The sequence below is a fragment of the Centropristis striata genome, chromosome 21, assembly GCF_030273125.1.
Source record: "Centropristis striata isolate RG_2023a ecotype Rhode Island chromosome 21, C.striata_1.0, whole genome shotgun sequence".
Taxonomy (NCBI): Eukaryota; Metazoa; Chordata; class Actinopteri; order Perciformes; family Serranidae; genus Centropristis; species Centropristis striata.
In genome coordinates, this window is record NC_081537.1 from 33,863,757 (window position 1) to 33,877,950 (window position 14,194).

General features: G+C 37.4%; 1 protein-coding gene across 1 annotated transcript; it reads left to right on the forward strand.

The window, feature by feature from the left end:
• Positions 1 to 675: 675 nt before the first annotated feature.
• LOC131959155 (monocarboxylate transporter 9-like) lies at positions 676 to 13,696 on the forward strand. The gene is made up of 8 exons (XM_059324254.1): positions 676 to 900; positions 3,419 to 3,818; positions 3,904 to 4,047; positions 6,365 to 6,460; positions 7,640 to 7,943; positions 9,016 to 9,323; positions 11,862 to 11,956; positions 13,628 to 13,696. Exons 1-8 carry the CDS (start codon positions 676 to 678, stop codon positions 13,694 to 13,696), a joined length of 1,641 nt encoding a protein of 546 aa, XP_059180237.1.
• The last annotated feature ends 498 nt before the right edge of the window (positions 13,697 to 14,194 follow it).

Consider the following 14,194-nt stretch of genomic DNA (forward strand, 5'->3'; position numbering starts at 1 on the left):
GCTATATGACTCAACAGACACACTTAACGTTATGTAACGTTCTGTCATAACAGAGCTCAAGAATGGTCTTGCATGTAGCCTGTTAGCCTAGCCTTGGTTCATGTGATAGCACATTATGGCGCCGCAGGAATGAATTCTTAAACCAGGAAGTAAGTTAGCATTTTAGAGCCCAATGATGATTTTCAATGGGTTGGCGATTAGATGCCTGAAATAAGATCTGCCATTATCACAAGCTGAAGAGATGTTTGTATTTTGTTATAAAAAGGCCTTAAAAAGGCGGTTGCTAACAAGCGGCTAAATGAGACTACAGTGGTTGTCAGGGACATTAAACGTCATCATGCTGGACACAGACACGGCCTCACAACCTCTAGTTGTGTTTGTCAGTGCTCCAACAAACTGTTATAGATTGTCGATTTGGTTAATAAACAATTTATTAGGCTATGTTTTCGCTAGCTTGTCAAGACGGCTGGTTAGCTTGTCGGAGAGCTTCTGAAGCTAACAGTAGTGACGGTTATGAGACTGTGCTGTAGTTCACAATAGCATAAAGTTAGCTTTTTACTTCTGTCTGCTGCTTTCACAATTTTCTTGTTGTACTTATACAGCAATAGCACTTCTTCAACCCTTCAGACCACAGACTGTAGCTGCAGACCAGACCCAGGGCTTTATATACAGTCTATGACCCAGGGCCACCAGGCCACGGAAAACGTGGACATGCGCCAACAGAGCGGACACGCGCACGCCGACGGAGCAGAGCGAAGCGCGCGTCGCTCGCGGATTCCGGAGAGCGGCAGGAAGGAACCGCTTCAAACCGGTTTGTGGCGGCGCAGGGCGCACCGCGAGGACGCTGCAGACCAAGAGAGTTTATTAGTCGGCGGTGGTGCTGCGGCAGGACGCACTACTGTACATTTACCTCTAAAGTTCTGGCTGTAAACTCCATGAGGCCAGTTTCAGTTTGATGATGATATACCAAGTAAAACTGGAGACAAGCTCAAATAGATTTAGTATCAAATGATAGAACTGGATGGAACCCTCTTATATGGTAGATTTGACTTCTTTGGTCACATTTGACACATTTAACATTCTTTATTGAGCATGATAGTGTTTGAAAGTTAAAAAAAAAAAGATTCTAAATCACATTTTATGTTGGACTAAAGGACTAAAAAATGACCAAAAAAGACACAAAATGACCAAAAAGACACAAAATGACTAAAAAAAAGACACAAAATGAGAAGACAGAATAATCAAAAACACAGAGGACACAAAATGATAAAAAAGACACAAAATGACTTACAAAGACATGAAAAGAATTAAAAAATGGACAAAATAGCCCAAGACTCCATAGAGTTAAGTGAAAGTGCATGATATATATAGTATTTAGTATTAAATATATATAGTATTTATATAGTTTTATATATTATAAATATTTAGTATTATCAGCTAAATGTACCCATAGTATCAAAAGTAAAAGTTCTCTGTGGTGAAGTACTCAAATCAATGTACTTAATTCAGTTTAACAATACAAAGTAAAAATACTTAATTTTAAATCCTACTTAAGTTAAATAGGCTTTGAAGTCATATTATATATTATAAATAAGTATCAGCTTAATGTACCCACATTATCAAAAGTAAAAGTAGTGGGATAGATTCTCCTGAAGTCCTCTGCTTCAGTTAAAGAGGTCTACTGATACGACAATGTAGGAATACTCAAGTTAAAACGAGGTAAAGTAGATAAGGAGAGGTCGTGTTCTCAGTGGTGGTGCAGGATTTTAATCAGCTGTTCTGATTCTGTTGAAGCTGATGAAACTCTTGATTCATTCAGAGCAGAGTCAACAGACTGCATGTCAACAACAACAACTGTGATCTTTTTTTTTTTTAAACATGTGTTTATTAGATTTTTGTTTGCAGATCACAGCTAGTCAAACAAGACATTATTACACCAACAAAGCAAACTTTTTCTCCCTGTTCTCCCTCCCATCCCCTCACCAAATAAGTATAAGAAAAACACGGTAAACCTATAAAAAAGATGTAAATAAAGCAAAAAGAACATATATATACATATATATACACACATTTAAATGTAGTTATATAGACAAATACTGAAAATAGTTATAACACTGACAGATTTCTAATAAATAAACATTCTGCTCCCTCAGAGCCTCCTGCTGAAGCAAGTTACCAACATTAGCATCTTGTCTTATAAAACTCATAAAAAGTCTCCAGATGTTATTAAAAACATGTTGTTTCCGTCTAATAATGTATGTTATTTTTTCCATTGTCATGTTTGATGCCGTCTCTTGAATCCATCTTCCAATTCTTGTCCATCAACGTTTTTCCAGTTAAGAGAAATGATACGTTTAGCTTGTAATATACACATATCTACAAATCTAGATTCTTTATTTAGTAAGTGTGGGATAGTTGATATCTGCCCAGAAGGAAGAGCTCGGGGTCCAGTGGCAACTTCTTAGAACTGTGATCATTTAACACTGTGATCTACACATCAGAGGTCAAAGGTCAACTCTCTGAGAAAACACTGACCTTTAGCTAACCCACCACGGCGTGAATGCCCCTTTAGACCTTCAGCTGGCCACATCATCTCTTCTGGGTCATGCTTGTTTTTATTCTGTTGTAATTCAGAAAGAAATCTGTGATGTTAATGTCCGTCAGCTACAGACTGGTCACTAAAATCTGTCACATTCTGAATGGACCCGGCTGGATTTCACCTCTTATGTTTGTTGTTTCTAAGGCAAACGGAGAACTTCCACTGTGTATTAATAGGGTCGTCACCATACTAAAATATTCAACTGGATACCGATACTCAGGAAAATATCCGATACTCGATACCATTTTCGATACCACCAGGATAAAAACAAAGACCCCAAAATTTAACAGAAATATTTGTATTGACAAGAAAAATGCAACATGTAAAAATGAACAGAACCACAGGTTAAATATTTATGATAAAAAACAGAAACTGCAACTATGATAACAAGCTTCAGGTCTGAGGTAGTGCAAAAGATAAATAAATACAATAAACAATAACAATTAGAACAATATTTGCGTCTGTGTGTTGCTGTTTGGTTGCAGGTCAACTTTTCTCTGCTTCATTCTGGAAAATAACACTTTTCAGTCACCAACATTTATGTAAACTTATCGATACTTTTGAAAATGAGTATCGTATCCGGATACAACGTTTCAGTATGGATACTTTTTTGAGTATCGATACTTTTGACAAGCCTAGTAGTAAAACTGAGTACTAAAGATTGAATACTAAGTCCTATGTACTTTTACTTATAATGAATTATTTTACATTGTTATATTGGTACTTTTACTGAAGTAGAACTGAGTACTATATACTTTTTATCTAGGTAAGGTTTTACAGGAAGTATTTTTACTTGAATTAGAGCCTCCTCTTTCACAGACCACTCGGCTGTCTGACGCGTCCTGGCAGGTCATCCACCCGTCGCCTCGCCATGTGCTGCGCTGGCCCCGCCCCTCCGGCTGGCCCCGCCCCTCCGGTTGGCCCCTCCCCTCCGACTGGCCCCTCCCCTCCGGCTGGCCCCGCCCCTCCGGCTGGCCCCTCCCCTCCGGCTGGCCCCTCCCCTCCGACTGGCCCCGCCCCTCCGGCTGCCCGCCCCGGCCCCTGGACGGCGGTTGGGGCTGGGTGATTGTGGCGTCCAGCTTCCTGGCGTTGCTGCTGGGTTACGGCTCTCCTCAGGCCATCGGCGTGCTCTACCCAGAGTGGCTGCTGGCCTTCGGGGAGGGGAAGGCTGTGACGGCCTGGGTGGGCTCACTGGTGGCCGGGACCGGACTCATACTGGGTGAGGAGATGGTGTGTGTGTGTGTGTGTGAGAGAGACTTCCTGTCAATAGTCCCTGTTTGTGAGATCTGGTCCTCCTCCTGCAGGTCCGGTCTGCAGTCTCTGTGTGGTGAATGTGGGCGTTCGGCCTGTAGCCGTCTCCAGCGGCGTGATGGTGGCGGGGGGCTTCATGCTCAGTGCCTTCGCCCCCAACGTCACCTTCCTCATCTTCTCCTACGGCATCATGGTCGGTAAGACGGAGGCTGTTAACATATATATTATATATGTTTGAGACAAATGTCATTGGAGATTAGGGTCGTCACCATACTAAAATGTTCAACTGGATACCGATACTCAGGAAAATATTCAATACTCGATACCATTTTCGATACCACCGGGATAAAAACAAAGACCCCAAAATTTAACAGAAATATTTGTATTAACAAGAAAAATGCAACATGTAAAAATGAACAGAACCACAGGTTAAATATTTATAATAAAAACAGTTGTGCAAAAAGAAACTGCAACTATGATAACAAGCTTCAGGTCTGAGGTAGTGCAGAAAATAAATAAATACAATAAACAACAACAACTAGAACAATATTTTGAGGTTGTATGGTTTAGCTGCTTAATAAGTTGTTGGATCGATACTTTTGAAAATGAGTATTGTATGTATGTATGGATACTTTTGACAGCCCTATTGGAGATATGGGGGGGGGGGTTAGAGAAAGATCATCTCTTCTGATCCCGTCGACCAATAGAACACCAGAACAGCGGCATGGCAACGCCACAAAGTCCAGTTGTTGGCGATTGCATGGAGAGCACTTGTGTTGTGTTTGATAATATCTGAGAAAATAACTAGGGCCGGGACTTTAACGCGTTAATTAGGATGAATTAATTACACAAAAATTAACGCGTTAAAAAATTGACTCATTTTAATCGCTTTAAGCGATAATCACACTTATTTTTGCAGCGCGGAACGTTTCTCCCTGGATGAGTTTCAGGAGGAGCGATTATACTGGAGCACCAACTAGCGTTGATGAGTTGAGACAACAACAAACCACAGTGAACATGAAGGAAGAAGCTGATGAGACCTTTGGTTGGCCCCGTGGATGAATAGAAGGGATTGAGGTTGATCACTGGCACTTTTTTTAAATTTTATTTTAAGTGGAACACTTTATGTTGAACTATGTATTATGTTGTTGGTGCAACTGGCACTTTATGTTGAACTCTTTATTGTTTTGGCCAAGGTTATCGAGAGAGTTACAGTGTGTTCAGACCGGACGCGTAGCGAATATTCGCGTCGCGTTACTCGCGCGAATTGATACGCGGGAGAATTTAATTTAATTCGCGTCACTCGCGCGAGTAACGCGACGCGAATTTTCGCCCAAGAGACTATTTAGCGCCAAATAATTGCCTCCATTTCATTCTGTCATCAACCATGGCTGACATTACAAGCATAGCGTCCCTGTACCTGCTCTGCCGTCGTGTCTGGGTGAGTGACATCATCCGGAGGCGCACTCAGCACGGAGAGAGGACCGCAGAGTACTTCCACCTTTTTCCTGTCCCTCCTGCCGACCCACTCCTCCTTCCTGCCTCTTTTCTCCTCTCTCTCATGTATGTATCTCGGACACTGTCGTCCAGAATCTCAACGCTGATAGGCTGTCCCGACACAGCGTCACGCGAATATTTCGCCAAAGTTGAATTTATTGAACTCACGCGAATTCGCGTTGTTTCATTCGCGCCGCGAAATTCGCGTCAATCGCGGCATTCGTGTCGCGCGAAACCCGCGATTCGCGCCGCCGGCAAAAATTCGCGTCTATTCGCGTGTTTGCATTGACTTTGTATGTAATCTTGTCGCGCGAAATATTCGCTACGCGTCCGGTCTGAACGCACCGTTAGACTGAAATTAATTTGATTTTTTTTTTGGTAAATCAACAAAGTCTGTTATGGCCTCTGAAGCACCAGAGATGTTTTCTAATAGTCTAATAGGGTTTCCAATGTTCTGAATGTACTTGAAAGTATTGTGTTTTACTTCAAAAACCAAAGTATTCTAGTTTACAGAAGGTCTACCTACCTATAGGCTACCTGGATTTATGAAATGTTCTATATTTATAAATATGATATTGATACACTTAATGGCAAAAAATACACTGGTCTGTTGGACTTGAACAAAAATAAACAATATTTTTGTTGCTTAAGCTTATGTATTCAGTCATTATTCAATGGTATACTAAAAATCCATGTGAAAAAAATTACTTCTCACTGTTCTCAGGTCAAATATTTATATGCGATTAAAATGTGATTAATTTCAATCAATTAATTACAAAGCCTCTAAATAATTAGATACATTTTTTTAATCGAGTCCCGGCCCTAGTAAATAAGACAGAGGACAAACTGCATGGCTCTGTCCCGGCCTGTGTTTCTGCAGGACGGCCAGTCTAAAGAGTTTAAAGAGGTCCTGTGTGTTTCCCAGTCTAAAGAGGTTAAAGAGGTGGTCTGTGTTTCAGGTGTTGTAAAGAGGTGGTCTGTGTTTCAGGTGTTGTAAAGAGGTGGTCTGTGTTTCAGGTGTGGGTTCTGGTCTGCTGTACTCGTCCTTCAGCATCATCACCTGCCTCTACTTTGACAAGAGGAGAGGCCTGGCGCTGGGAATAGTCAACACAGGTACGTCTGTCACATGACCACCTCACCTCAATAAAAACAACTCTGGCACGGCATCAGAAATTTAAAAAATGATTAGTAATGTAACTCCTTTTTTAAAAATAACATTTCTTTTATTTATATCTTTATATTTCCACATTTGGAATATAATTTAAGAAAAGGTAGCCACTTTTCAACAAAACAATATATTAATGTTTTTTTTCTTAATAAAATCTACTGATTGATTGTTTTTCAGATCAATAAACACAGATATCAGACTGGACGTAATATTATAATAACAATAAGCACTTCTAATTTGTATTAGTTGAATAATCTCGTACGAACAACACAGTGAGTTTGTTTATTTATTATATAGTTACAAAATATATAAACATAATAAATGCAAAGAATAGATGGAAGTTCTATATTTTTACCTTTTTTATTGAGGTATTTCATACTATAAAGAGTAAATACTTATTTATTATAAATAATTAAATAAATACACGTAAAAATACACATGAAATATCAAACTAAATAGAAGAAAATTGTAGAAATAACTTAATAAATACAGAAATAACCTAATAAATAATAATGTAAAAATATAAAAAATAACAATAAAACAATAAAAAATGTAAAACTATGGCATTTTCATTTATTTTTTGCATTTATTTATCAAATCAAATCAAATCAACTTTATTTATCTTTCCCTTTAAGACAGCGTTAGCTGTACATGGCAGGACAGACCAGCAATAAAAACAATAAAAACAAAGAACAAGCAGAAACAACTAAAACAAAAAACAGTAAATAAAAGTGGGTTTTAAAATTAATCTCAATTTTAAAATTAATCTTAATTTTAAAAACTACAAAGAACAAATAAAAACAAAAAATAAAACAGAGCAAAATACTTATTTATTATAAATAATTAAATAAATACATGTAAAAAATACACATGAAATATCAAACTAAATAGAAGAAAATTGTAGAAATAACTTAATAAATACAGAAATAACCTAATAAATAATAACGTAAAAATATAAAAATAACAATAAAACAATAAAAAATTTAAAACTATGGAATTTTCATTTATTTTTTGCATTCATTTATATATTTTTTTATTTACCTCTACATTTCTCTACATTGCAGATGTATTTATCTGCTTATTTATTTGTTGACATGTTTATTTGTGCTTGCTGTGTGACTCAGGAGCGAGTGCAGGCGGTTTCCTGTACGCCATCTTGCAGACGCGGCTGATCGACCGCGTGGGGCTGGACGGCTGCCTGCTCATCGTCGGGGCGTGTGGCGCCCTCATGCGCCCTTTGAACCCGCCCAGGTACCACGCCAAACAGCACGCCGTTCAGGAAGAGGAGGCGGCGGCCAATCAGAAGCCTTCAGCCACAGATCCAGCTGTCGCCATGGAAACCACGGCGCCGCCAGCGAGGGGGAGGAGCCTATTCAGCTGCTCAGCTTCTGTTAAACTGATGAAGGTCAAGATGAAACGTTATTACCAGTGAGTGCAACACACTGATTGGTAACACTTTACAATAACCATCATTTATAAATGGTAAACAGATAGTTTATTAATGTTTAATCATCATTTATAAACCGTTTACAGGCCATTTAGAATGGTTAATACATAATTTATTAATGTTTAACTAACTACATCATTTATAAATGACAAATACAAGCTTTATTAATGTAAGTTTATAGTTAATTTACCAATAACAAACAAATAAATTACAATCAATAGTTTATCAATAGTTTTAGTTGCACTCATTTTAACATTTTAACACCATATTAAGTATGTTAATGATTTTAAAATGATTCATATACCTTTAAGAAATTGGTTTAAAACATTTAACGATTAAACATGTATAGCACTTTGTAAATGGTTAATAATTGGTTTATAAACCATCTATAAACATGTATGTAAACATATATATATATATATTGCATATGTGTGTGTATACATATATATATATATATAAATATACACACTATATATATATATACACACTATATATATATATATATATATATATAGATACATAATACACTATATACGTATGTGTATATATATATATATATACACTATATATATGTATATACATATATATATATATATATACACTCTCTATATATATATATATAATATGTCAGTTTATTCAACTATAAACCTGCTTGCACTTTTTTATTATTACTTTTTAAATCACTTTGTTTTAAATGTTTTTTTTTCTTTTTCTCATTTTCATACAGATGTAATGCTCTTTAAATAATGGTGTCGATTAATTAAAGAAAATTTTTACATCCATAGAGCATCATAGGAACTGTAGCTCTAAAACTTGACATTATTATAACAATTATTTATTATTATTATAATTATTTATTTGTCTATTTTTCGACTTTTTTAATCTTTTTTCTTATTGTAGCTTTCATATTTTACTCATATACATTTATATTTTATTATTGTCATATTTATTATTATAATTATTAAAATAGTTATATATTTATTTTAGTTCTCTATTTTATTGCATTTCTGTTTTTTTATGTATTCTATTTTTCATTTAAATTTTATTATTCTATTGTCTCACATGCAGTGGTCTCTTAATTGTTACTTTTTTTGTCTTTTTTTTATTATTTTTAAATTTTCTAGTTATTATTATTGACAGACTCTTTCCTCTTTGTTTCCATTTCCTGTTGTTTGTTGTTGTGTTCAGCTCGTACCTGGACCTCCAGGTGCTGTCGCTGGTTCTGGGCTTCCTGAGCGGGAACTGGACTCTGACGCCGTACGTCACCAGTCAGCTGGTCGGCGTGGAGAAGCTGGCCGAGGCTCACGGGATCCTCATGTTCTTTGGAGGCCTCGGCATCATGCTGGGTCCTCCTTTCGTAGGTGAGACGGAACAGGAAGTTTTATTTTACAATCACACGGTATCATGTGGGACAGGAAGAAGGTGATGATGTTCCTACTGACAGCCAGGAGGTTTGAACTGGCACCATAATGTTTCTCCTACTATCACTAATATATATAATATATATAATATATATATCTGCATGATTCTGTGTATACTAGTGACGATGGAGTCTCCATTCTTTAGCAACGATGATTCTACTTTTCGCATTTAAGTTTCTATTTGTAGCAAAAATGTTTCTACTTGTAGCATTGATGTTTCTACTTCTATCATTGATGTTTCTACTTCTATCAATGATGTTTCTACTTCTATCATTGACGTTTCTACTTCTATCAATTATGTTTCTACTTCTATCAATGACGTTTCTACTTGTAGCATTGATGTTTTTACATGTAGCAACGACATTTCTACCTCTATCAATGACGTTTCTACTTCTATCAATTATGTTTCTACTTCTATCAATGACGTTTCTACTTCTATCAATTATGTTTCTACTTCTATCAATGACGTTTCTACTTCTATCAATGACGTTTCTACTTGTAGCATTGATGTTTTTACATGTAGCAACGACATTTCTACCTCTATCAATGACGTTTCTACTTCTATCAATTATGTTTCTACTTCTATCAATGACGTTTCTACTTCTATCAATTATGTTTCTACTTCTATCAATGATGTTTCTACTTCTATCAATGACGTTTCTACTTCTATTAATGATGTTTCTACTTCTATCAATGACGTTTCTACTTCTGTCAATGACGTTTCTACTTCTATCAATGACGTTTCTACTTCTATCAATGACGTTTCTACTTCTGTCAGTGACGTTTCTACTTGTAGAATTGGCCTTTCTTTTACATCAGGGGCTGGATTATAGTGACCAACAAGACGGACTAAAACGCCTAGCATTAATTGGGGACCGAGCACTAACGGTGCGAGGACCCTATTGTAATTGGTCCGTTTATTATTATTTCGACAAATGAATCGCCTTTTTGAGGCCTTTATCATATTCAAAAACTCCCCAAACTTGGCACAAAATTCAATCGTGGCGAAAATTTACGTATTTCATTGCTTTCAGAAATGGGCGTGGCAAAATGACCTACTAGCGCCCCCTAGAATGCAGCCCCTCACACAGGTTTGTCATAGAGACACGAAATTTGGTACATACATGTATCATGGGAAGACGCACCAAAAAGTCTCAAGAACCCATACCCTAAAAAGTACAGGAAGTCGGCCATCTTGGATCGAATACGGCATTTTCGCCATTTCCAGGTTGCATACTTTAATCGCACAATTCATAATTTTTACCTATTTCCACCTCGCATACTTTAACGAACTCCTCCTACAGATTTCACCCGATTTACTTCAAACTTGGTCAGTAGTATCACAAGGCCTTTGGGATCAAAAGTTGTATAAATCTTTACCGCCTTTCACACTATGTGGGCGTGGCATGCCGCCAAAATATGGCGTCTCGCCATAACACACGAGACTGCATAACTTGACCATACATTGTCCAATCTGTCCCAAATTTCACACATGTGATTAGGGTCCAGCCCGGGACACACCCATGGGTCAATAGTGACACACAGTCATAGCGCCCCCTGCTGGCTACAGCAAGTATTATGTTTTACACCTACCACAAGCACAGTGGTAGGAGACACGCAATTTGGGACGCAGAGGGACTGAGCCCGACGTGGCCTCCCTCGACGTGGCCTTCCCCGACGGCTCCACTCTGCTCGGTCCCGTTCAGTCCTGCTTGCAGGCCTAGTTTAGTTTTGTCTTTTTAACTGCAATGTGATTGATAGGGGCTAGCGTTCGCTTACAACAAAGTCTAACATCAACGTCTTGTGTTCAGTGTAAAGAAGATATTCGCCATCCATAGCTATCAAGACAAACAGCACCAATGTGTTGTACATGTCGTGTTGGATGCCAATTTAGGCTCACAAAGCCATGAGAAACATTTGTAAAGAGACGATAGTAGTCAGCCATTGTTGTTATTATACTTGTGAAGAGAAGACATATACAGTGACGTAATGACGTGGCTCTCTAGCCTGTGGAAAACCAAAGAGGTTCTAAGACTGTTCGCAAGTTGAACCAACTGCCAACCAGCACCAGAACCAGCAAAAGAACTAGGTTTGCATTGGGCTAAAAGGGCTAAGTGACGTAGCAATGATGTTTCTACTTGTAACAATCAAGTTTTTTTTTTATAGCAAAGATACAGTCATGGAAAAAATGATTAGACCACTATTGTTTTCTGCAATTTATTGTTAATTTTAATGCCTGGTACAACCAAAGGTACATTTGTTCGAACAAATTTAATGATAACAACAAAAAACTACTACAATTAAACTCTAATGAGCTATTTTTGTTGTTATCATCCAAACAAGTGTACCTTTAGTTGTACCAGGCATTAAAATGAACAAGAAATGGTAGAAAACAAGGGTGGTCTAATATATTTTCCATGACTCTACTTCATATTAATCACCTTGTGATGATCTACATGATATTCTGTTCTTCTTCAGGTTGTTTCTATGACTTCAGTCAGTCGTATGACGTGGCCTTCTACCTCAGCGGCGGCTGCATGATGGTCGGCGGCCTCGTCCTCTTCCTCGCCGCCATCCAGCCGCCAACAGAAACCCCTCCTCCTCCTCCTCCTCCTCCTCCTCCTCCCCCTGAGGCTGAGCTCATCAGCTGTACGGTGGGCACGGCAACAGACGCTACCTCACCAAACTAATCTGAGTCTGAGTGATGTTTGATGTTTACAAGCAGGTTTGACTTTAACCAGTCAAACCCAGCTTTATTTTTTAATGATTTTTTGTTTACATTTTACTTGATTGTGAAAAGATAAAAACAGAAATGTTGCATGAGTTGAATTGTCATTTCAGAAAACAAAAATCAGGGAGCCGGAAGTTTGGCTTTAATTTCAGGTATTTTCTGTTTGTTACATCCTGAACTTGAATGTCTTTTTATATCTCAGGTCCATTTCACATTAGTTTTCAGGGTTTAAAAACAACCAAAGAAGTTTCAGATATCACAAACAAAACTGCAAAAAGACCTAGAAAAGGGCCAGATGTGGAAAAAATGAGTGAAAGTGGGTTTTTTTAATCTAAATTCTCAGTTTTGTTTTAGTGACAATCACAACTGAGGTCAGACAGACCGATCAATATTCAAATATTAAAATGCTGTTTGATGGCAGAGCAGGGTCAGAAAAAATAAAAAAAAATAAAACAGGAATTTAGTATGTTTCTTTGTCATTTCTGAGCAGGTTCCTTATTAAGAATGTAATTTGGTGCTAAATATAAAGAAAATGTATCTGATTCTGATTTATATCCAGTTTGTCTTAATGTTGAAGCTGTTGCCTGATTGTTCATTCATATTGTTCTTTTGTGTCTTTGTAGTTTGAATTAATTTCACTGAAGAAATTTTTTATTTTATATGAGTTGTTTTAATGATTGCTGGTGTTTTTTTATTATTATCATCCTGCTGTGTTTCTGTTTTATTTCATTCATGTTTTTTTTTAAAGAAAAATTCACATAAATAAAGAAAAGAAAATGGGAATGCACTTTAAACCTAAACAACATGATGCTTCCTTTAATTTGTGTTTAAATAAGGAGCTTGACTGAATGGACTTTACACTGAAAAAAGAACCAACTTAATTGAATTGTGAATTAAGTTCTTTCAAATTAATTTAATAAGTTAGATTAACCAAATTGATTTTAAATTAATTTGAAATAACGTAATTCATTTAGGTGTTACCAAATGAAACAATTCAATTAAGTTGGTTCAACTATTTTCTTTTTTCAGTGTACCTTTCTAAATAAAATAAACTGGAAAACAAGAGTTTTCTGTTATGTCAATGTTATTTCTTCAGCACAGGAGAAGATCTCAAACCTGTTTTGTTATAATCCCTGTAAATGAAAATAACCCGCAACAAATCAGTTTAAAATGAAGAGAAGCTTTAATGTTGCCATGCAGGAAGGTGACAGAGTCCCAGTGATGGATCAGAAGTACGGCGTGGGGTCGCTCTGGTCACACATCTGGACGTGGACGTGTGAGGTGATTCCTGGGTAGACGCTCTGCATGGGCAGCATGACGCCCAGCCGCTGGCCCTTCCTCACCGTCCCAGAGACCTGGTCCGGCTGCACGTAGAACAGCTTGAAACACAGACCTGCAGGAGAACATACCTTACTGCAGTAACAGTACTGAAAACACATTTTAAAGCACAGGAAGGGCGTAGGTTTGGTCTCAACATTGGTAGGGACAATATAACAGCATAACCTGCATGTACATTATTTGCTGGGGACGGGACATTAAAAAGACCAAACTGATGGACGGGGTCGGGCTACATTTCTTGTGAATGTGAATCTAATGAATAGGTCGGCTCAATGATCAATGCAAAAAAAAGTGTACTGACTGTATTAACTTTCACTTCCCAGTGATATTACAGTGAAATAGAAAGTGTGTTCTCATATTCACCATTATATTAGAACACAACATTATCAACAACATTCAGCCTGTTACAACTTTCTGTTCTATAGAACTCTTCCTTTTCTGATTGTCTGCATGCATCCAACATCTTCACATTGATCAGTAAGCCCACCAGTCCAAATATAGCTACATTACTGTTTTCTTTCTCTTCTATAGAATGCCTCATTTTCAGTTTTCTCATTTCTGCATGCATCCTCCAACATGTTCATATTCATCAGTAAGTCCATCATTTCCAAATATACATGACAATGTTTTTCTTTCTGTTCTACAGAATGCCTCATTCTCTGTTTTACTCATTTCTGCTTGCAGCCAAAATAGGGCATAAAAGTTCACCTGATATACGGTCAAACCTTTGTTTTCAAAAACT

What these genes read in the sequence shown, in the direction of transcription:
- LOC131959155 (XM_059324254.1), top strand. Translation starts at nt 676, where the DNA reads ATGACCCAGGGCCACCAGGCCACGGAAAACGTGGACATGCGCCAACAG. An exon ending in CTGCGGCAGGACGCACTACT is followed by an intron (nt 901 to 3,418) that starts GTACATTTACCT and finishes CCTCTTTCACAG; the next exon opens with ACCACTCGGCTGTCTGACGC. An exon ending in GCTGGGTCCTCCTTTCGTAG is followed by an intron (nt 9,324 to 11,861) that starts GTGAGACGGAAC and finishes GTTCTTCTTCAG; the next exon opens with GTTGTTTCTATGACTTCAGT.